Here is a 24,311-nt window from a genome sequence, read left to right as displayed (position 1 = left end):
TTATTTGCTTTAGATCACATGTCAAACTCCTTGCTTTGCTGGCTAGTTTGCAACTGTTAAATAGGTCCATGATCTAAAATACTTGAATTAAATAATTAAAGGTATAGTAGAGGATTTCTGTGAATTTTTGAAAAGACTATATATTACTGCCGGCTTCCGTAGCGTCGTGATCGCGCATGTGCGCGCTTTCAGGAAATCCTATACACTACTGTTTATGCTCTAAAAACATTCTAAATGACTTCGTTTCGAGTAAATTCTGGATGCTACCCACTCAGGACACTTGGAATACATTGGACGAGCAGTATGGAGGAATATTGACACGTTTTTTGTGGACTTTTATGGACCTTTCTGCCTCGGGCGCCACAGACCTCCATTATTTGAATGTCAGCAGACAGCAAGAAGCCTCCCAGATCTCCAGATGCATTTGAGATATCAAAAAAGTACTGCAGAGTGTTGTTCAGCATGGGGGTGAGTAGAAAATGAAGGCTAATCATGTTTTGGGTGTACTATTCCTTTAAGCTGCCACTCTCTGCATAGGATCACTGGACTTCTCAGATAAAAGTGTTACTAGTGTCACCTGGATCATAAGAAACTTAGAGGTAAGATTATCTGCACCTTTCAGATATGACCATGACTTTGCAGGGTAATATAATCTGCTCTGAACATGTTTTTATTTCCTACAGCAGAAGAATATTGTCTTAGCGGGGATGAACATATGAACAGAAATCTATGGTTGGTGAGACGTTTAGTTAGACCTTAAAAAAAAGATGCACCTGTTTAATAGGGCCTGTCTGTTATAAAACAAGATAGTATGGTTTGGGTTTATCACGTAGTGAGATCAACAGTGACACCTAGTGGTGACGTGGATAAAATAGATATATCTGCGGAACTTTGATGTGAGGGATGCTAAAAACGTCGGACTCATTTAGCGGACGGAACAGGAAACAGAGGCTTAACTTGTATCCCTCTCATATTATCGAAATATACATGTAGACGTAAGCATTTTCGTGTGTTTGTGGGTAGAATGGTGTCCCGCAGACAGGAACGGGTGTGGAGGTATGTGGAGGAAGGCAATCTTCTAAAGCTAAAGTCGTTTCTCCGAAAGCACCGGGATTTGGACGTCAACTTCTCCAAGGGGAAGAGGCTGAGGAGCCCACTGCAGCTGGCCTGCTCGCTGGAAGACGACGCTGTGCTGCGGCTGCTGCTCAAACACGGGGCCGATATTCTTCAGAGAGACCGAAAAGGAGACACAGCCCTTCACATCGCCGCCAATAGGGCGCTAAAACACGGGAAAAGGGGTAAGGGACTGGAGGCCTTACCCGGATAGGCTATTTCTCGCTGCTGGTTTATGTTTGCTTTCAGTTCAACTTGTATTTGTGCTGTTCTTTCATAGTATATGATGACGTCGTTGTGCCTCTTAAGAAAAAATGTCCAGAAGCTTTAAATGCACCAAATAGAGCTGGAGTAACACCACAAGATCTGCTGAACTGGATGAAAAATTCACAGGTAAACAACATTACACACCAAACACCCATCTAATATAAACCTTATCCTTAATGACTAACGTTTGCTAAAGCATTTTCACAGCAACAGTCTATAACCAGCTTTCTGAATCAAAACATGTCATTTGGACTCTTTAGGCAGGGAGTCTGACCTGGTGTTATGATGGGGCTGCTTCGAACCAAGAGTTCTGTTTGTTGCTTTATATCCCCACTGAGTCTGTGTCTGATTTTTATTTTGTTTATTTTTACTAAATATAACAGATTAAGACCCTTGATCAAACAGAAACAAACCTCGAACCAAAAAACTTTTCAGATACATGATTAAATATCTTTACAGCTGTATACTGGTAAGTTATAGAAAATTAATTTAAGTCTATTGGATTTAAATCAGGTATCAAATACTCCCCAGGTGGATATGAATTGCTGCTTGACACAAAAATTCTACATAGCCAAGGGGATAAAAGAAGGTCTGATGTCATTGGTCCTATGCAAAAATATGCATGCTCTTTTTATGCTTGACGTGAGCATCAGGGCGCATATCGTTTAAAGAGAAAAGCAGCATTTTTCACTTAATTTATACAAATTTTATAAGCACTACACACTAGATGCTGTTTATTAATGACTGAAGCATGACTGGCTCTGATGACTGAGGAATTAGGACTTCTTTTTTCCAATTTGAAAAGGTTTGCCAGCGACTGAAGCAGTATGTAAATACTCGCCTATTTAGCCAAATATAGTCTAAAAATGTCTGTTATATGTGGATTTAGCCCATATATTTTTTTTGAAGATATAGAATTGTGCTAAGGTGAACAGAGAGGTAACACCCGTTTTTATCTTTTATATGCTCTCCCATGTACATGTAAATACAATAAATTATTTGCCATCCCATGAAGCAAAATTATACATTCAAGGGACAGCAAAGTTTTTGTATTTACATGTGACACGGGAACTAGAAGAGGAACTGACACTGAGCATTTAAAATATTCATTTCACTATAAAAATCGTACATCCGGGCTGTTGTTACTCTGTTTAGCCCATTTCAGCCTGAAACAGTCAGATTATTCGCAATCAACTGATTATTAAAATATTCGTCAACAAATTTAGTAATCGATTAAACATTAACTGAAGTATAGAGACTAAAACATGCTTTTAGCTGACAGAGCAACCCACTTGGGGCAGGAATTAGATCAAAATTGTAAAAAAATATATATATATATATATATATATATATATATTAAGATTTTGCATTTAAGATAAAAAAGACGTTTTCATCTGTCGATATTCTTCAGAATATCTCTCTTTCATCTGGTTTAATTTCATTGGAGAAAGAGTAGAGTTACGTATGCGGATAATTTAAAAGCACAGCATAGACCGTGCAGGTCAGACGGAGCGGCAGCAGCTGCCAGGCAACAAAGCTGCAAGAGGAAAAGAAGTGACTGTTGCAACAACGCTGTATTGTAAATTATAAACGTTATTCACATCGAATTATTGGAAGGGACAAATAGGTCAGTCCACAATTTTGATAGAGACACGTCCCTATGGTCCCTATGCAAACCTACACCCATGCTGTTTTCTCTGCAGTGAGTACAAAAGCGATTTGTGCACCAAGGTGGAGGCCAACTATTTGCATTATATGAAAATGCAACAAAATGCAGTTACAAAAGTGGTATATACTCCCACTTCTCGTTTTTATATTAATTGATGACTACAAAATTTTAGATAACCAATTACTTAGACATCTTTTATTGTGATTCTGTATACACAGAGTGTATACCAAACGAAATTTTGCTTTGTACTGCTTTCAGACCATTTCTATTTCATAAGGTGCAGCAGTGATCAAATGTAGAGTTTGGGAGAAAAGACATAGTGCAAAAACGCAACCAACTCTTCAAGGTTGGAAATAATTTGCATGTTTTTATTTTTTTTATTTAATGTGGTTTCTTTTTTTCTTCTTCTTCTTTTTTTTTTTCCGGAAAACCAACTGAGAAATTCTTTTGCTACTAATCATTTGTTAAATGGACCAGTGGAATACAAATTAACCTGCTTTGGTTTCTATAAAGGGATGATTGTGTGCATTTATATACCGTATTAGTTTTATACAGCACCAGAGTGTTAAAGGCTGTAATTAAGGGAGCAGTTGACTTGCAAAACAAAACAAAGCATTATTGGGTCGGAAAGAAAAGAAAATATTGATTGACTTCCGTTTTTTGGGTTGGGTGAAAGATTAGAGTTTCTTTTTATGATTGTCACACATCCCCTGAAAAAGAACTACAAGTTTTTGGGAAATTACATTTTATTAAGCTGTGGTGCTTTATTATGGTGCTGCTGATTGGGACATGACTTCATGAACTTTACACATCATGTTTCAGCCCCCTGAGCTGGTTCTACTGCTTGCTTTACAACATTTACATGTATTTTCCTTTTGTTTTTTCAGGCTGCGGAAAACATGAGTCGTCCACCCAAAGCAGACCCAGAGAAGGAGTGGCTGGAGAAGCTGTTTGGTGAATGCGAGGATGAATTCTTCGAAACCTTTGGAGCATATGATGGTAAATCTAAATTTCTAAATTCAAGTCGGGATTTTTCCTGGTTTTTTAAATCCTGCTGCTTTTCTTTGGCAGCTGATGATTATCTACCTGTTGACGAAGAAGAGGAAGACTTTGGGGATTGGGTAGATCGCATCAGAAGAGAATATTTTCATAAGAAACACGTTGAAGCTCAAAGACTGGCAGCGTCATCTAGGAAAAAAGAAAAATGTAGACAAAAAGAGGAAAGCAATAAAGAGCTGTTTGAAAGGTTGCAGAGAGAACACGAGGAGTACCTGGCTCGAGCGGCGCAAAAAGAGGAAGAGACTCGGCGGGGAAAGAAACGGCATTACGATGAGCGATGTGCTGACATGTTCAGCTCGGCTGCCTCCACATCGGGCAGCTCAAAGCTCAGCTATGGTGACATCCCCTGGCCAGCTCCGAGGGGCACCGTCCAGGAGATGTTGGATGTAATGCTGCACGGTGTGGACCGGAAGGACGAGGCGGCATTTCGTAAAGCCCTCCGGAAGCAGCAGGCGCTGTGGCATCCTGATAAGTTTGCTCAGCGCTGTGAAGCTCGGCTGGAAGAGAAGGACAAGCAGCGGATTCTGGACACAGTGACGGCTCTGTCACAGGAACTCAACAGCCTGGCTCAGACTCTCAAGGCTTAGAGATGAACACTAATCACATGTTTTAACAAACTCAGCACTAGTATCCTATCGAATTGGCAACAAAGTTCTTGCACTGTAAAGTCCAAACTCCTAAAGACATCATTGGTGCAAACTATGGGAGTTCTTGAACAAAATAATAAAATACTAATACAGAAGTTACAAGTGAATAATTTTTTTTTTTTCTCAGCCTTAAATTGTGCTTCTGAAAAGTTTTTATTTTTGGGTGCAATTATAATGCACCATAGAACTTGAATTTTAAGAACAAGAATTTGGTGCATCAGTTTGCATTTAAGACATTTTTATTGTCTTTAATCCACACAGGTTCAAAATCCAGGCTTAAACATCTACCGTACAATCCTTTTTATAAGCTGTAGATATACTAGGAATATTCAAAGGTGACATGAACAAGCTTCTCAAATAGTTCTGGAATGAAATCTGACTACCCTCTAAAAAACCTCTACTACTTATAGAGGTTTTTTAAAGATATTAATTTCTTGATATTGATCCAACTTGTAAATGTAGTGCAAAAATTTGAACAAAGTTAAAATCAGGACTTAAGGAAGATAATTCAAAAAGCCCTAATCTTTAGGATATGTTTTTTTTTATTTTGCTCATTTTGTATAGAAAACATTTTATTTTTGCACTTTTCCTAAAACAAAAGAATTTTGTCTAGACACTATTTGTATCAGACTTAATTTGAAATTACAATAAAGATAAGTCTAAAGAAGACCCACTTAAGCAGATTTCTATCAACATGTACATGGTTAACCTCATCTGGGCAAAGTGGACATTTGATGGAATGCAGCTGAGGCTCTCCAAACCACAAAAAGCTGTACCGGCTGTCAACTTTGGTGGTAGAATCATGCTAAGGGGCTGTTTGGCTGCCAGTGGAACTGGTGCCTTGCACAAAGCTGTAATGAGGACATAACCTACAAATTCTGAGTAAGGTAATTGAAACTTTTATTTATTTTTTATGGCACTAGTGGCTTGTTTTTCTGACAGTAGGCTGACACGAAAAGTGGTAGGAGAGGGGTGGAGGATCATGCGTCAAAGAACCACAGCCCGGATTCAAATCCGGGTCGAGGACTAAGGCCTCCGTACATGTGTCATGCGCACTAACCACTGCTCCACCTGCACGCCCCAGTTAATTGAAACTTGCACATAGTTTGCTTTTTCATAAGAACTGTGACCTCAGACATGCATCCAAAATGATTTTTGAATAGATCAAATGGTTAATATTGGGTTTCATGATTGACCCGATTGGCTGTATTATCCCATAATAGCAAAAGGTTATTATAATTAACACCCCAGAATAAAGAAAATATCAATATTAATGATCTCTGTTTTAATTGTGTTTTAATAATAAAGCTTATCAAGCCACTTGTCCATCATCATCATGATTTGTTTTTTTTTCAACGTATTGGAAACTTTTCAAACACGTACCCACATACATGCGTTATCTTTAAGTTAAATAATCACATTTGTATTTATCTGAAATATCAAAACAGATTTTCCTGAATTAGAGTGAGTTTTTAGGGATGTTTTGTTCAACATTTCTTGCACACGTGGAAAAAAAGCTCTTCAATTTTTTATTGAGTCATGTCAAAAATGCAGCTTAATATTATATGGTATTAATATAGTTTATAAACCATCTAGTAAGGTTGATAAATTTAGTCTTTTTGTAGCTTTTATCAAGGAGCGATAGTCTGCCCCAGTTTACAGCGATGCAACTGCATAAGAAAATGCGTAGGTTGCCAGGTTTGTAAGTTAAATCCCCATTTAATGACAACTGCCTTGAATCCAACAAATGACAAAAATCGATTTCTCTAGAAAATAAAACAATGAAAGTGTAAACGAAAATGATAGAACTAATGTTTTGAATATGCAAAAGCACTAGTTTGGTTGCCCTTTTGTTTGAGATTTGGATTTAAAGTAGTTTTGATGTAAATTCAATTTACATACAAACGGAGTCGCTAAATTACAATTTAAAGCAGTTATTGTGTTTAGAGAAGTTGTGATCAAATAATTTATTTTGGCAGTGACCTAATTAGTTAAATAATAGGATCTAGCTAGCACCGCGGTGCTCTAAATCACAGGAAAGCTTTCTCTCTTTCTTTGAGAGGCAACGAACAGGACCTGGCAACCCAGAGACGCAATCTATGTCAATTGGAGCGAATAAAGGCCGCAGCCCATTTCTGACCGGAGCTTCTTTATTGTTTAAAATGCAAGGCTGAATTTAGCTTGTCTACGAACAGGGTTAATGATTGAATAGTATATTTATTTTTTAGCAGTTTTTGTGCTGATGTTTCTTCGTAGGCGTTGCTTGGTTACCGTTTTTCCTCGCTGTAGCTGCAGGTGTATGAGGTGAAGAGGGTTCAGGATGACGCCTTTCTCTTTCATCACTCGACTCGAAAATAAGACGCTTTAGAAAGGTTCGCCTCTTTGTCTTTCGGACGCTTTTTTTAAGATACTAATTTTAGAGAGGTGTAAACAAACCGGAGCCCGCCGCAATGACGATAGGTCCGTTTCCACAGCAGTCGCCATTATTAATAGACAATAATTAATTAGTGAGAGTTAATTGTTTGCAGGGGAAAGGTTTGGTTGGTCTGTAATGTGCTGCTTTAGGTTGTAGCAGACAGCTCCGTGTTCAGAATCAGTCGGTCACTGGGAGATTAGCGGCGGTGGGGACCAGGCTGGCTGTCTGTCTGTGGCAGATCTAATAAAGATGGTGTTTCGGAGCGAGGAGATGTGCTTGGCGCAACTGTTTCTGCAGTCCGGCTCTGAATATGACTGCATCAGTGAGCTGGGAGAGATGGGGCTGGTCGAGTTCAGAGATGTAAGTAAATACAACTGCCACGAGATGCCCGCACATCCATCCATCCACCCAGAGACCCATTTAACCATCCATCCATCCATCCATCCACCCAGAGACCGATTTAACCATCCATCCATCCATCCATCCACCTATCCGTCTATCCATCTACCCAGACACCCATTTAACCATCCATCCATCCATCCATCCATCCATCCATCCATCCATCCATCCACTTATTCATCCATCCATCTGTCTGTCTGTCTGTCTGTCTGTCAATCCATCCATCCATCCACAAAGAATATATACATTAGTTTAAAGTTTTCAAGTTTTGGAAAGTATGAAAAAGAATTTAGAAAAAAGTATGTATTTTCAGACTTTCTACTATGTCTGAAAGTTATATCCATCTATTTATACACCCTGTCAGTTTATGTATTTTGTCCATTTGTGGAAACCATCTTTTCCTACCAACTATTCATCCATCCATCCATTGTTTAGCTGTCTGTGCATCCACCCTCCTTCATTACATCTGGTTCTATTTTATCTATCTTTATACATTCTTAAACATCCACATTGTTATTGTTTCTTCTGTTATATACCCATTCTGATTTTTTCTTGGCTCTGATAAACTAGCTTTTTAACTTTAATCTTTATATTCTCTTATCAGACACTAATCCTTAAACCCCTGTGGTGCCACATAATTGTATTTCCACATGTATGCTGTACTGACACCTCGCCTGAATAATGATGCTTCTCTGATTTTTAGCTCAACCCCAGTGTCAGCTCATTCCAGCGGCGCTTCGTCAGCGAAATCAAGAGATGCGAGGAGATGGAGAGAATCCTTGGTAAGCCTGTGTGCCACCAGGGATGCAGAAACAGCCTGAGCATTACATCCTTAACAAATAATCATCTGTTTAGTAAGCAGTGAATCGCTGGCTGATTGTGTTGTTCTGTGTGATAGTCTCTGAGTGGACGTGATGCCTTATTCCTTCCTAAATGCTAATTTGATGAACCATGCAGGCTTCCTTTTGAGGGAGATCCAGAAAGCTAAAATCGCTGTTCCACAAGAGGACGAGAGCCCGCTTGCTCCTCCGCCCAGACAGGTCTTGGAGATCATGGCAAGTCTGCAGAAGTGCTTGTTTTTATCTTGACACTTTTTTAGATCAGATTTTAATTTAACTGCTAGGTTTCAGATTTCTGTCGCATCAGCCTCAGATTAAAATGAAGCCATTCAGTCTTGCCTTACACTTCACCTAAATATAGCAAGGGCATTCTTATTTTCAGTAACAGGAAGTGTTTTTTTGTACTCAATGGCAGCAGAGTAAATTTTTTTCTGCATTTTTTTCCCTTTTAAAATGACTATAGTTTTCAGGAGTGCAATGTAGCTACTGATAAAGCATTTGTTTTTAATGATTTATGTGGAAATATTAAAATTATACTGAGCTTTTAATGCAGCAACATAGGTGAGAAAACAAAGGCACATGTTAAGAAATAATGAGTTATTTGCCGGTACCTTTAGCACCTTTACAGTCATCCGGCATAACCTGCTTCTGCCAACACATCAATAGATGGTCATTGTGAAAGAACTGTTTGCAGAAATCTCCATCGTTTGGTCGTAGCTTTTTTTTTTCAGATATATCATTTTAACCTGACTGAAGATGTGGGGATTTAGAGTTTACACACTGCTTTAAGGTCCTGGATGTTTTTACTCTGAAATTAACGTAGTCCTTGTCCTGTTTGATACGATCATGTTATTCTGTTGCTGAATGTTTTGCTGAGCTTGGTCCTCTCTCTCTCACTAACGTCCAGGAGCAGCTTCAGAGGCTTGAAATGGAGCTCAGCGAGGTGGCAAAGAACAAAGAGAAGCTTCAGAGGAACCTCCTGGAGCTCACAGAATACACACATATGCTGAAGATCACCCGGACCTTCATACACAGCCGCTCCAGAGTGAGTGTTTTTCCAGTTGGAGTGCTTGTTTCTCCTTTCCTGACTTAAGATGACTCTGACATTAACTGGGATTGGTGCTGGCTTTACTTAACTATTGCTATTTTAGAGAGTAGTTAAACTATTTTTTTTATACTGCATCTTTTACTGATAAAAATCACTAAGTGCTTTACATGAATAAAAGGGATGATGTCTAAATAGTATGTATGGAGTTGGTGGACTGCAAAGTGGGTGAAAGGGATTTTCAGAGTCGCAGCCTGAAAAGCTCGATCTCTACGGGTCTTAAAATAGGTCCGGGGAACCACCAGCAGCATCTGGTTAGATGATCTAAGAGGCCGGGAAGAAGACAAGGGCGCCAAAAAGTCTGCAAAATGTTTTCAGGGCCCTGTCCATGGAGTGCCCTAAATGTCAAAACAAAAAAAAATCTTAAACTAAGATGAACAAGTAAGCAGCACAATCAGAAAATACCTGAGCTTATGTGGTCTCTGTTTTTAGCTGCAGTTTAAAACATCGCCACCACATTCTGAAAATGATCCAGGCATACATTGTTTAAACAAATGAAATGGCTGTTGCAGCTGAAGCATTGTAAATTAGAAGCACGTATAATCATTTCTCGTCCTGTTTGATACAAAACATCTTAAATCTGAGGTCTTTATTAGACATTTACAAGAGACAAGAGACAGAGAACTGTCAAAGAAAACCCCCAAATTTGTTGACATCTTCTTTTACAGAAGCTGATAAAATGGTCACATGCTGACTGATGACTGCACTGCGGGCAATGATCAGGGTTTCCATCAGACTTTTGGCTAGGAATATTTCATAGGCTGTACACCTTGGTGTTTCACATCTTTAGGCTTTGCGAGGCATAGGACGCTGTGGGGTATCCTCACCCTGAAAATGTTGAAATTTTGAGGTGGAATGCAGCTAACTTTATGTCTTTGTTACAAAACTACTTTTGTCCTGATTATGGGAAGGAAGTATGTGTGCTTGAATAAGGGTTTATATTTCATAAGGAAGACATGAGATAATTTTATGTACAATATTATGTTTCAAAGGTTAATTCAAACGATCCGAAAGTGTACTGCTACGTTCAAACTGTGGTTTTTAGCAGCAAAAAAGCTTGTGCTGCTTCGTTTTTTTAATGCTTGTACACATTAAGGTCATACGCACCCAAGAGCATCTTTTTTGCTCCTGAAGAACGTCCAGTAAAGTGTCTACAGATGCATCTGATGCTTCTGCTGCTCGTATTCATTGGCAGAGAGCAGCTTTGCTATATTTGCTGTGGTAATAATATATTGATAATAATATATTCTTGCTTAAATGTATTTTTAAGCGAGAAATTCCACCGCAAAGCATCGTCTGTGCAGTCAGTTCATTAAGATTATGAACCTGCCTTAAAATATTAGTTCGCTGTCGGAGCCTCACAGACCTCCACATAGCAACGCTGCTACTGTTTGTGGCAGTTGGAAGTAGATGTTAGCTTTTCAGGTATGTGATACAAACTACAAGCACCAGAATGATAAAAGCAAACATATTTTGCTGGCAGGTTTCGACATTTTAAGTTAATTTAAGTGTTTATAAACAGTTTCAGTGGAGTGGTCATATCGCTCTGCATGAGCAGCGCTGTCTGTATCCCTGTCAGAAATCAGTTTCTCTGATTGGTTGATGTGGCACGTTGAGCAGCAGAAGTTACATTTTTCCAACTCCAGCATCTGCTGCTTACAAAATTTTGAACATGTCAGTGAAGTTTCTAGGGATAAAAAAGGTTTTTTTTTTAGTAAAGGCCATACAATGTACAGCTGTAAACATTACTACCTAAAAGCTGAGTGGGAGCAATGATCAGGGTTTGCGTCTTCTTGTTGATATGCAGATTTTTCTCATTGAGCCACAGTTGGATTTCCAACGATAATTGGCTCAGTTCATGCAGTAACTATATGTAAATGAGACATTTCAAAGAAGCAGAACAACTGAATGTCATCAGCATACATGTAGCCAGACACATTTTTAAGTATTAAGTTTTCAGCCAAAGGATAAATATAAAAACAGAATTTATTTGTTAAGGTCCAATCATTGTGAAAGGCAGTGAATATTTAGAAACGGGAAAAAATGCACTAACTTTCTTATGTCAACATCTGCTTTTTTTAACTCTAGCATGAGGCCCTTGGTCCCCAGTATGAAGAGTTCCCCACTATGGAGACAGATGCAGTCGCTGGAGGCACTGGCATGCAGAGACTTGGAGCCAAGCTTGGGTGAGCTGTAGCATCAATTGTTTACTTCAGAGCAAATGACAGGATGGTAGGTAGCTCTAACTGTAAATAGACTCCTTAGTAAAATACCAGTTTCACATCTATGTAATAAAAAAAATTTTTTTTTTACAATATACAAAACGTAATATTTGTTTATTATTCATTTTCACAATATTTCTGTTCTGTTTTTATTGCTGATAAATTACTTAAGCTGTCGCCTTAGGAAGGTAGACTCAGCAGTTAACGTCCAATGACTATTTTCAGGCTAATTTTGACTTCTTGCCTGTCATTGGGAAGCAACAAGTAGGGGAGGGGCAATGTTTCGATAGTAGTTGTTTAATTAAGTGGGAGAAAACTCGTCTCTGTGTTTCTCTGGAAACTCGATAAAGCTCAGTAATGGTAACTGACCCATGCCTAGCCACTGCACCAGAGGCCATAGCGGTCCTGATCTGATCTCTCTTGGGTTCAGTTTTATTTCAGGACTCATCCAGCGGGTGAAGGTGGAGGCCTTTGAGCGCATGCTGTGGAGAGTTTGCAAAGGCTACACGATTTTAAGTTACGCAGAACTGGATGAGAGCCTCGCTGATCTGGAAACCGTGAGATATTTTTTTTAGAAAAGCTCCTTACTGCACAGTATGTCTGCTTTGCTGGTCATTGCTTTGAGTGAATTGTGTGATTTCAGGGGGAAATTAGCAAAAATGTTGTGTTTCTCATCTCCTTTTGGGGAGATCAGATTGGACACAAAGTTCAAAAAATCTGTGACTGGTAGGTAAGCTTTTCTCGTCTTATTTCTTACCTTTTAACTGCCCACGCAGGTTCTTGCGATCAGCATCTGTCCTTTTTGCTCCTAGTTACCACTGCCACTTATATCCACATCCTGAAAATGACGAGGAACGTGCAGATGTGTTGGACAGCTTAAGAACACGGATCCAGGATCTCAATAACGTAGGAGTTGTCTCTAGAGTGCGCAGTAACAATTTGCAAACTCTTTGGCTGCAATTGCTGTTGTCACCTGCAGGTGCTTCATCGCACTGATGACTATTTGAGGCAAGTCCTGCAGAAGGCAGCAGAGTCAGCTTACACCTGGGTTATGCAGGTGAAGAAGATGAAAGCCATCTATCACATCCTCAACCTGTGTAGCTTTGATGTCACCAACAAGTGTCTGATCGCAGAGGTATGGTGTCCCGTCAGTGACCTGGCAAACCTGAGAGGGGCGCTAGAAAAGGGTTCGGTAAGTCGCTTTAGGAAATCTAATAATCTGGTTCTATCAATGGCTTGTTTTAAAACAGATTGAAGATGTTGATGTGTTTCCTAGATATAAATGTGCTGTGGGTTTCATTAATAAAAGCATTTTTTTTGTGAGTAGCGACACACACTCCATGGCTGGAACAATTCATCCGATTAATCATGTGTAATCTGTTGTTAAAAAAACTATCAGCTGATTTGATTATCATATGATCATTTGAGTGAACAGACTCTACATGTAATTTGCTAAAAAACATTTCACTCAGTGATGCAGTTAGGCCAAAACTATATAAATCATGTGTACCTTTTACATTTAAGATGAAAGAACAGATTTTTTTCTGTTAGTATGCTCTCAGTTACGTGTTCTTTAACGCGTTTTATCATTTTACTATGCATTTAAAATGTGCAATAAATGTTCAAACACCTGTTTACTAAGACATGTCCATTTACTAAAAGCATCTCTGTTTAGATACATTAATTTAAAAAAATGCAAGATTAATCTATTATTAAAATAATGGACAGCTGCTGCCCTAATGTGTAATAAAGTAAAATACACCTAAAATTGTAAAATAAAGTGATCTTGCTGTCTAATTATGTCCAAAGCTGTTAGTTGATTTCGTGTTGTGATGCATGCGGTGTCAAAAAATGTTGTCAGCACAGCATGTGTTTACACATGTGTTTACTCCTTTGAACAGGAAGAATCACCAAATGGTGTTACTGGTACCAAAATAACTTAAAGGACCTGCTTGTTTTTTACTTTTGCTTCATTTTAGCAATATATAATTTATCTTCTGTCAGAACTAGAGGTTCTTTGAATGTTTAAAAGAGGTTCGATAGTAAGACATTAAATATGCATTTATGTAAATGCATGTTTTCACAATGGAAACGGTTTGAACTGTTTGTAGCTTTTCTTCAGTAGCTTTATTTTATTGCTTTATCTAACTTGGCGACACATTGGAGAGCTTTTTACTGGAGATAAAACTAGAAGAAAAAAGAAGACATGAGTGTCTTTAAAAGTTAACCTACCATGAACAACTAAGTCGTTGAATCCTGTTTTTGTTTAAGCTGCGCAGTGTGTTTTCTGCTGTTAATGAATGCCACATCTGTTTGGTGAAGGTTATTGTTTGACCCTCACATGAACTGTATGTCTTCTTTCACATGGAAGAAGCTGGAAGCAGAGAGGCTTTATTCCGGTTTTCTTTGACCTTTGGACCTGTTTTTTCTAATTTTATGTGATTATAAAAGTGTTGATTTCTAAGAACTAGAAACAGGCAACAAAAATTTTCTACAGGTTCTTTGATAGAGGTAGCCTTTTGAAATCAACAGAAAATTGGTTAATTAGAGAGCTATCTCCATTGTGACTCATCGTTTATTGCAAGCCTTTTTCAAGTTTGTATTATACTAAAAAAAGTACACGAAACTGTACTGTCCCTTGAAGCATTTATGGACAAAAAATGATGGAATTTTTGTGGCTTAGAAGTATTTAATGGTCTTTGGCTGACTCAGAGGTGCACTTAGTTAGAGATTGATCATCTACAGTGTTTTTAGTATTAAGTATATAACTCTTTAGAGTCATCTTGACTTGTTGCTGCTAAAATATTGCTTTTATTTTTTAAATATTGGTGCCTTTGGTTCTTTGATATCTTAGTGGTAGTCATCTCTTAGTAAACAAGTTCCTAAAATCTATTTTAGGAATAAAAAAATATATATAAACTTTTTTTCTATTCATAGAAATATTCATTCATGTGAGTTAACAGAAAAAGAGAGATATTCAATATTTATTGTAAATGGAAAAGTCCTGGACAGAAGCATCATGCATCAGTATTGCATGTTTTTGTATTTTTTTTTTTTGGAGGTGGGGTGATGGGGGGCATTTCTGCCTAATTAGACCAGCCATATTCATTTAGATAAAATGTTCCATCATAAACACAACAAGAACTTCTCACATCAGATCAACTCTGCAGGTGTGGAGTTTCTCAGACAGCCTGCCAGATGGGGTTTCCTTGGTTTCTATTATTTATCAGCAGGGCTGCACGTCTTCACCAACTCCCTCACTGTTTCCCATTCATGTATTTTTCTGATCAGAGAAAAGGCGACGCCACTGTACCTTCATTTGTAAACCGCATCCCGAGCAGCGATACCCCACCAACACTTTTAAGATCCAACAAGTTCACTGCTGGGTTTCAGAGCATTGTGGAGGCTTATGGGGTGGGGGACTATCGCGAGGTAAGCCCAGGTAAGCCATTGTTTTACTGAGGAATAGTGACGTTTACCATGGTCCCTCCTGCCCCTTCCCTTTAAAAAAAAAAAAAAAAACAACCTCACTTTGTCTTTTTGTTGCTTTTGGCAGCTCCTTACACCATCGTCACATTTCCCTTCCTGTTTGCCGTGATGTTCGGAGACTTTGGCCACGGGTTGATAATGAGCCTCTTCGCCCTGTGGATGGTGCTGACAGAAAAAAATCAAAAGAAGAAGCGTTCTAGTAATGAGGTGAGCATGAATCCTCATTTTGATCCAGAGTGAAGTTGAATTATTGCCATTTTCTTCATTTAAAACCTCCCTTTTGATCCCAGATATGGATGATGTTCTTCCATGGGCGATACATCATCCTCATGATGGGGCTCTTCTCCATCTACACCGGACTCATTTACAATGACTGTTTCTCCAAGTCTGTAAATATATTTGGGTCCGGATGGAGCGTCAAGGCCATGTTCACCGATCAGCAGTGGACGTAAGTGTGACATTGAACTTTTTCACAAAAGACAGTGAACAGTTGATTTAGTATTTAACCAGAACCATCACATTTTCCCTTTTTTTTTGTCATTTTAGAAACAAAACAATCCAAACAAACGCTTTGCTCACATTAGACCCTAATGTCAGCGGTGTATTCAGTGGACCGTACCCATTTGGCATTGATCCTGTGAGTAAATACACTCTAAAGGCTGTAGTCAGCACAGAAAGCAGCTTGTCTTGTTAACTTAGGTGCTTTATTATTGTTCAATCAGATATGGAACCTGGCAGTGAATCGACTGTCCTTCCTCAACTCCTACAAGATGAAGATGTCAGTCATCATTGGCGTCATTCACATGAGCTTTGGCGTGGTGCTGAGTGTCTTCAACCACTTGTAAGAGTCTTTAAATGTCAATTTTACTCATAGAAAGAGAACAATTTGTTCGTGAATCCTTAGCCATTCAAGGCGTTAATGCCAGTTATTCTGGGTTACGGTCTCTATGGTTAGTGGGAAACAATATAAGATGTTGTGCAAAAAATATTGAACTGAATAAAAACAATCATTTAGCTGAGCTTTCACCAAGTTAATCAAGGCTTGTTGGTACAATACAATGCTCACCTGCATGCATGAATTCGCCCTACATGCTTTTGTGGCATGTTATCATTACAACTGCTGTCATTGAGCTATTATTCTAAAACCTTACTGTTTACATTTTTTTTTTTTTTTTATAGAGATTCGGTTTCATAATAAAGCCAAGATAAGATTATCACAGTTGGGAAGCCGTGTCTAACTCAAGGTTTAGCTCAATGTGATGTGGCAATAGAGTCTTGGCCAGAGTGTGGCCTATTAAGAAGTCTGCAGAAAAAAATGTTTTAAAATGACCTCATTCTGATTTTTAAAGTGTTTTTAGCTCAGATTAGACTTGAACAAAACATGGAGATTAAACAATGTATGTTTAATCTCCATGTTTTTGACAAATAAATGCAAAAGGTGTCTTGGTGTCTATTTTACTCTGGCACCCCTATATAAAATGCAGACAATTAATCGGCATAAGTCAGTAAATTTGTATACGGAGAGCAACTGTGTCATTTTCATTCATTAGTGCAAATGCAGCTGTTCTTCAAAAGCCCTAGAGGTTTGTTAGTTATAATTGGTAAGCAAACACCTTCATGAGAAGCGAGGAACACACCGGAACATATCATAACACGTTGTTGTGTGGTAGCATAAACCCCAGAGAGATTATTATACAGGAGAATATTTGCATCTCTCTGCTACAATTCAGTACAACATATGGTCTGCAAAATATGGATACTTTGATCCCCCCCTACTTCTTATTTATTGTTCTGGAACATGTCTTTAAATTGATTTTTGTAACCCTTTGTCATTCCAATCAATACTCCAATAATTGAACACGTTTTATTTATTTCAGTATCTTCTCCGTTCCTTTTCAGGCATTTCCGGCAAAAGTTCAGCGTTTATTTGCTGTTTCTTCCTGAGCTGCTCTTTCTGCTCTGTCTCTTCGGCTACCTGGTCTTCATGATTCTTTACAAGTGGTTGGCCTTCAGTGCACGAAACTCCAGCCAGGCTCCTAGCATCCTCATTCACTTCATCAACATGTTCGTCATGCAGGGGAAGGATATAACTCCTCTGTACCTGGGACAGGTATGTGCCGAAATCATTTTCTCATCAAGTGATCCTTCAGTAAAACTCAACGTTTATCTTTTTGGTCTTGTTTCACAGACCGGGCTTCAGATATTCCTCCTTTTGATTGCTGTGATGTCCGTTCCAGTATTGCTCCTGGGAAAACCTCTTTACTTGTACTGGCAGCACCGTGGAGGCAAAGGCCTGCGAAGACGCAGAGTAAGTCCTGTCACAGCCTCTGGACTCTCCTAATTCCACGCACAGGGCTCAATTGTACCTTTTTGGCTCACCACAGGGTTATGAGAGGGTGAGGCGTGTAAGTGAGGATGATGGTTCTATAACATCCATTCATGAGGAGGATGAAGAGGAAGGATTTGACGAACTAACCAACAGAGAAGCGCCTCCTAAGCAGGTCAGAGAACAGTGACCCTTTTCTTTGTGTCTGTTTTTTTTCACCCACTCTTAACAATTTGATGCTGTTTGCACATTAAGAGGGAGAAAGAGCAGCTGCAGAACAAGAAGCAGTTGATTGAAATTTGATATCATGTGAACTTTGAATTGGATGTAAAACACTGAGAACACAAGACTTGGATAACCCTAATCAGATTTCTATTATAAGAATTGGGTTAATATCTAATGTGCTGTTTTGTAGTTTGACTTTGCAGATGTGCTGCTGCATCAGGCGATCCACACCATAGAGTACTGCCTGGGCTGCATTTCTAACACTGCGTCTTATCTCCGTCTCTGGGCGCTCAGCTTGGCTCACGCCCGTAAGTGAAACCAAGGAAATAAAGTCACCTGTTTTCTTCTGCCGACTCTTTCTTTGTCTCCATTTTAAATGATTTTTTTCCCACAGAGCTGTCAGAGGTGCTGTGGTCCATGGTGATGCGCCTAGGCTTCAGGATCACCACTAAAGTTGGGGTGGTGTTTCTGGTGCCTGTGTTTGGCCTTTTCGCCACGCTCACTGTTTCCATCCTGCTGGTCATGGAGGGTTTATCAGCGTTCCTCCATGCATTACGTCTTCACTGGTGAGTCTGGACAGCTTAATCACAAAGTAGCATTTATAGAATACTGCTGTAAAACGTGCAAGACGCATAAAGCTGAATAAGAATGCACCAAGAAATCGACAGGCAAGCAGAATCAGCTCGTATTTGGTTGAAAGGTCAAAAATTAAATCTGTCGCTGAATGCATCCCATTTAAACATTAAAAGGTCTACTACACGACTCTGTGGCATTGTATTTAAATATTTTTTTTATAAATCAAATTTTGGATTCTAGAATGCCCTGGAAATTACCAGTAGTGAATTAAACTGTGCTCTTCAATAAATTTTGGTTTATTTATACAACGCCATTTTACAACACATGTCATCTGAAGGCACTTTCAGTCAATTTAATCAGATCATACAGTCAGATTGGTTTAAAGTTTTCTATCTAAGAAAACAAGCTGATTGCATCAAGTTATTGGCTTGACCACAGTCCCTCATACAGCGACAGTGGAGAGAAAAACACCCTTTTAACAGAAAGAAACGTCCAGCAGAACCAGGCTCAGTGTGAGAGTGCAAGCAGTCTGCAGAAGCGGACTGGATGAGCGTGAAAAAAGTGTTAATATGTTTTTTGAATTATAGAATTCAGTCCCTATTTTCTATCCAACCATCTATTTACCTGCCATCCATTTATCTGTCCCCATCCTTCTGTTTGTAAGGTTTTTATAGTTTTCATAATTAAAGCCTGACTGTCATTTAATGTCTCAAAAAACATAAGAGAGAGCTTTTGTAATTGTACATCAGCGCTTTAAGGCAATGATTCCCAACTGGGGGTACATATACCCCTAGTGGTCTATGAGTGCATTGCAAGGGTAACATGAAAACATTTTATTTCTTAGGTAGTAAAATAAAATAGGGCTGAATCAGTATTCCTTTGAAGGGCCCAATTGAAAAATTAAACGTTTATCAATCAAAAAGTATGCTTTTCTTATGTTTGAGAAAAACAAAACCAAGTAGAGGAACAGACTAGATGTAGGGAGCAGCCTGGTATCAACTGTTTCACACTGAGCTATTGGAGCTCATCAAATTAGTTCAGGTGTCTTGATGAAAACAAAGTAAAACTTATTAAGTCAGTCTGTCTATAATTTTTGTTCTGTATTTTGTTGCCAATTATTCAATTTTAAATGTGATTATAAGGGAGTTAACCAGAGGAGCACCTGTTTTATAAATACAGGTTTAAAATATGATTTTATTTTGTATTTTTTGCGATTCCATACCAACCTCCAGGCTACATACTTATGTAGTTTTTTTTTTCTTATTTGAGATGGAAAGATTACAATGACTTAGAATTAAATGCTCATGTTAGAAGATTTAGTAAAGTAGTTGTTTTTTTTATAATCAGTTATTGTAAGTTCCACTTTAAGACGATTATCAATTGACTATGAGGGGTACACATGGTAAGATAAAATGCCCAAAGGGGTACACGGCTCAAAAAAGGTTGGAAAACACTGCTTTAAAGGACAATCTAGGGAAAAGATTATGTTTTTTTCTTTTGTGTTCAGTAACTTTCTTATGAACTTTTATTCAGCCCTCATTAAAGTAGTATTGGTTGCTTTTCTGTTTGATCCCAGGGTTGAGTTTCAGAACAAGTTCTACCACGGCACCGGTGTCAAATTCCTGCCCTTCGACTTCGCCCAGCTGCCGTCAGTTTTTGAGCAGGATGGTTTGCTTTAACCCCCCTAAAGCAGTGGATGTGAGATTAAGCAGACTCTACAACTGTGAAGGTTTTGTGCGCGTTGGAACGATTAAACCTGTGACGACAACAACAAACCCTCAAGACTCTGAACTGAAACTAATTCCTGTAGCAAAGTTTCTCAGCTTGATGGGTTTTTAAAAGCTATCGGCTTGTGCTGACTGCCTTACTACTGTACCCAGCACACCTCTGAAGAGACAGAGGTACAAACATTGTTGCTTTTGTTTATCATGTCACTTATTGGATGAGTTACTTCTCAGCACATTCTGTCACCAGCTGAGGGATTTTTAAAATGTAATTTATTTGCATTGTATGGTGTAAGATGGGTTTGTATGCTTGCTCAAGTCAAAACCACAAGCAGTGCCATAGAGATTTAGTAAAGGGATGCCATTTTATCTTCTCCGTGTAATCAAGCTAAAGCTGCAGGCATCCAAAAATCAAAGACACAATAAAACATTTCAACCCTTTACTGATATTTCTTTACCATAAAGCACTTTGCAGAAATGATTGTACAATGTAAAGTTCTCACTACTGACTGTGATGATGCCAAATGAAAATAGTCACCTGTTGCTTTCTGCGTATTTACTTATTAACTCATTTATTTAATCTTATGCTCCCTTTGGTATTAATAAAAGAAAGCATTAACATGATCCAAAAAAGCTACAAAAAAAAGTTAGGTATTTCTTTAATTATACAGCTGATTGCATTTGTTAATGATAATTCATGATATTTATCTATCTTACTGTCTGTACAAGAGTAATATTTTAACATTTTAATGTGTCAAATAAAAGTTTTGACGGACGCAAATGAAAAAAATGTTTTGTTGTTATTGATCATAAATACAGCCCGGTCCTTATCTCTTTAATACCAGATGGTCACCTGGCCAGGTACACCTTAAGCAGGATGGCTGTTCATCACAGTCTAGCAACAGCACTACCCCAGAGAGTCGCCTATTCACAGGCCATTTGGAATCAGTGAAGGTCTATGAATTCAGTTCTCTCCCATCATGCTTCAGTCCCCATAAGATGCTTTTCAATATATCAAAACATTTACTTTTACACCTAACTCAGCTGGAGTTTTTGTACATTAAATGTTCTAGATGACCAGGATGTAATTTACTTTTCAGAAGTTGAACATGTGCAAAGGAAGCAGTTTTTGATAGACTTCAGTACTAGATTTAAGCTTGACAGTTTGCCAATCAATGCCTTATATGTCTACAGCTGGCAACAGAAGTAAAGGACCAAGATGAAACGCTTCGAGGATAATAACCCTCTACATTTTATTGGTTACTCTTCCTTCGTTTAGAGTGAAAATTTCATCTTCCTTGTTTTAAAGTAATTATTAGTTCTGTGTATTGATTATAAAACAGAATAGTTGACTTTAAAAATCAGTAAGTTTGTGGTAAACAGAGTTTAAAGGTTATTTCTGTTGACATTTGGCTTGATTTAAAATGGGAAAACAGTGACCTCTAGTGGTTATATTGCTGCAGTTCAATTCAAAGTCAGATTAATCATTAGATTAATTTATGGATTTCAATTTAGTTATCATAAATTTTACTTATTAATCAAATAACATGGATGCTGGGTCATTCATAAGATAATATGCAATCTAAAAAAACCAGAATATTTATATTACTAATCATACAGGCCTTAGCTTATAGTTCTATTGTCTTTCCATGCCTTTCATTGGAAAGTGGTGATTTTTAAAAAATCAGTCCATGTAGCACATGAACTGATTGTCCTTTAAAGGACTGAGTTCAGTCCTTTGTACAGTCAATGTACCTGGACCATTTCAGGGGAATATTTGTGTAAAAATACACATAATGTTGAATAAAAACCATTAATTGTGATTTGAAACATGGCATATATAAATTAAGGCAAGTTTATTTATAAAGCATAAAATCCTGTACTTGGGCTGTGGGAGGACGGGGGAATAGATTCCTATGGTATAGAGTATGATGAATTATTAAAGAGAATGAAAATCACATCAAATTAAAAATAATAGGTAAACCATGTAAAAAAAAATATACATAAATACAGTGTGTCCATTGATTTAATATTTAGAGTTTAGATTTCCTATTAAATAATGTGAAATAACAACCAAGAAAAGTATGACTGGCAGCAACTTCTTCTTTACCCTCGGTGTCATCTTAAGGACAAGGATATGAAAAACACATGATGGAAGAAGATTGTTATTGGAACAGCTATTCCAGAGAATGAAGCTCAACAGTATTGAAGAAGGAAGGTACACCATTCAAATCAAATCTTTCATACTGGATGTTTCAACCTTAAACTGTGCTGTATTTTATTAGATTAGATAGAAACCAGAGCATATTTTTAGAAAATTCGAGGGGAAAAGTGATCTTTGCTCAGCAGAGAATATTTGCATTGAATCTCAAATTTTCTCTTTGAGAAAGCATATTTTTTAAATATGCTCTCTCAACTTCACAAATTCTACTCTTTGCAAAGACGTTTAATCTCAAATTGGAAGGGCATCATTCGGGAAACTTAATTTTCAAGTCTTGCTTAAAATTTGCAGATGGGACTTGGGCCCCAACTTTGACTGGAACATCCTGATCATTAAAGACTGTAGCTCTGATTGCATGCTAAGGTGAACCTTTCCCCTTAGTCTCAAGCCTTTTGCAGCCCTAACATGCATTAAAAAGTTCCAAATTTAAATGCATATAACTTCATCCATCTGCTAAACCATTCTAATTAGATTTCCTGTTTCTGCTCAAAAGATCTTTGGACAGTACTGTCAAAAATTCACCAACAGTCTTGTCTGACTTGTAGTTACCGTTTTCAGATTGTCTGCTGTTTCCCAGACATGCCTTGCATCAAGCTGTAAATGAAGCTTCTGATTTTTCTCCATAAATGTCTGTCAGTCTCTGAAGCTCATCCAGATTGTTCAGTTTGGGTGTTTAGGTAGGTTGGTAAAAAAAATGTGTAGCCTTTGAATTAGTCACAGATTTAGATGAATGTGAGGCTAGATCAGGGGGTGCGAACCTGCAATCCCAGAGTGGCTCTTTGGAATAACCTATCAAAAAGTGAACTATTGCCCTGTTTGGTGTGTTTTATATTATTTATTAGTATTATATCACCTTGGTAAATTTGATTTAGAAGCACCTCTGTTCCTGTTTGTTTGTTTTGGATTTAATATGGTTTTCCTGATGGTAGAAGGTAGTGTTGCACCGATACCAGTATCGGAAACCAGTATACTGCACTAAAATGGAGGTATCGGTATCTGCTAGTATCGACAAAAGGACACAAATACCATTTTGAGAGTCAAAAGTTTATTCACCTATTGTCACCCATTCCAGGTAGGCGATAAAAAGTTCTACTGGATTCACTTTGTTTTAGTCTCTTTCCTGCTTCACAAAGGTAGGCAGCAGCTTGACAAAGCCATGATGGCAATTATTTTACATCCAAGTACTATGCAGTTCTTCATATATATGCACACACATCAATTTCAAACAGATGGTATCGGTATTAATCGACCAATACTGTACAGCCAGGTATCGGGACCAAAAAATGGCAACACCAGTAGAAGGGCAAACCATGCATTGGTTGGGTAGTAGGGGTGTAAATAATAATCGTTTTGTATCGATGCATCGATCCAACAGCTGACAATCCGAAGCATTGACACATCCGCAAGAGTATCGATTCATGTTTTTTTTTTTCTCTCTGGTCTATTTTTATCCATTTGCTCCTGGATGTAATTCTGACTCCTGTGCTGCAGTGTCTCTAACCCTATTTTGCCTTCCTACCTCTCTTCCTTTAGCCACTAACCTCTTTCTGCATGCACACACACACCTGGACACAGAGGGAATATTATTGTTCAGTGAATGAGGTTTTCATAGGCCTAGGTGGAGTACAGCTGTGCTACTTCTGTTTTTTTGTTATTTCTAAAATAAAATGCATAACAATATTACAGCTTTCATTTATTTATTTCAAATTGGAAACATTGTCTGGCCTGTAAGGTAAAAAAAAAATCGAATCGTATTGTGGTGTATTCTTGAGTATCGGAAATAATTGAATAGTTGGGTCAGGAAATTGATACTGAATCAAATCGCCATGATGGGTGTGATTTTCACCCCTATTGGGTGGAATCTGTACAAATGCATCCAGCCCTTTTGATCAATCAAGTCCAGATCTGGTTGACTTCATCCCACAATCCCCTTGNATCAAACCGCCCTGATGGACGTGGTTTTCACCCCTATTGGGTGGAATCTGTACAAATGCATCCAGCCCTTTTGATCAAT

At 38.2% G+C, this 24,311-nt stretch overlaps 2 protein-coding genes across 2 annotated transcripts; both read left to right on the top strand.

Annotated features, from left to right (window-relative positions):
• The first annotated feature begins 923 nt into the window (after positions 1–923).
• On the top strand, positions 924–4,837 carry nfkbil1 (nuclear factor of kappa light polypeptide gene enhancer in B-cells inhibitor-like 1). The gene is made up of 4 exons (XM_015387282.1): positions 924–1,298; positions 1,394–1,506; positions 3,937–4,048; positions 4,121–4,837. Exons 1-4 carry the CDS (start codon positions 1,025–1,027, stop codon positions 4,693–4,695), a joined length of 1,074 nt encoding a protein of 357 aa, XP_015242768.1. The 5' UTR covers positions 924–1,024; the 3' UTR covers positions 4,696–4,837.
• Positions 4,838–6,866: 2,029 nt separating this feature from the next.
• Positions 6,867–20,825, top strand: LOC107092696. The gene is made up of 20 exons (XM_015387302.1): positions 6,867–7,531; positions 8,274–8,352; positions 8,528–8,625; positions 9,317–9,454; positions 11,603–11,700; positions 12,167–12,293; positions 12,380–12,462; positions 12,549–12,642; positions 12,716–12,928; positions 15,028–15,178; positions 15,293–15,432; positions 15,516–15,673; positions 15,772–15,862; positions 15,948–16,066; positions 17,125–17,335; positions 17,414–17,533; positions 17,610–17,726; positions 17,967–18,084; positions 18,171–18,342; positions 19,929–20,825. The coding sequence occupies exons 1-20, from the start codon at positions 7,421–7,423 to the stop codon at positions 20,029–20,031; spliced, it is 2,541 nt and encodes an 846-aa protein (XP_015242788.1). The 5' UTR covers positions 6,867–7,420; the 3' UTR covers positions 20,032–20,825.
• Positions 20,826–24,311: the final 3,486 nt, after the last annotated feature.

The sequence above is a fragment of the Cyprinodon variegatus genome, unplaced genomic scaffold (genome assembly GCF_000732505.1).
Source record: "Cyprinodon variegatus isolate N-32 unplaced genomic scaffold, C_variegatus-1.0 Scaffold390, whole genome shotgun sequence".
NCBI lineage: Eukaryota > Metazoa > Chordata > Actinopteri > Cyprinodontiformes > Cyprinodontidae > Cyprinodon > Cyprinodon variegatus.
Note: the sequence above shows the minus strand (reverse complement) of the source record. Positions and strands in the feature narration are given on the sequence as shown.

Excerpts from the sequence above, each read along its gene's own strand:
- nfkbil1 (XM_015387282.1), top strand. The coding sequence starts at position 1,025 with ATGGTGTCCCGCAGACAGGAACGGGTGTGGAGGTATGTGGAGGAAGGC. Across the intron at positions 1,299-1,393 it reads GCTAAAACACGGGAAAAGGG|TATATGATGACGTCGTTGTG; the intron begins GTAAGGGACTGG and ends GTTCTTTCATAG. Across the intron at positions 4,049-4,120 it reads AACCTTTGGAGCATATGATG|CTGATGATTATCTACCTGTT; the intron begins GTAAATCTAAAT and ends TTTCTTTGGCAG.
- LOC107092696 (XM_015387302.1), top strand. The coding sequence starts at position 7,421 with ATGGTGTTTCGGAGCGAGGAGATGTGCTTGGCGCAACTGTTTCTGCAG. Across the intron at positions 9,455-11,602 it reads TCATACACAGCCGCTCCAGA|CATGAGGCCCTTGGTCCCCA; the intron begins GTGAGTGTTTTT and ends TTTTAACTCTAG. Across the intron at positions 18,085-18,170 it reads GCTCAGCTTGGCTCACGCCC|AGCTGTCAGAGGTGCTGTGG; the intron begins GTAAGTGAAACC and ends TTTTTCCCACAG.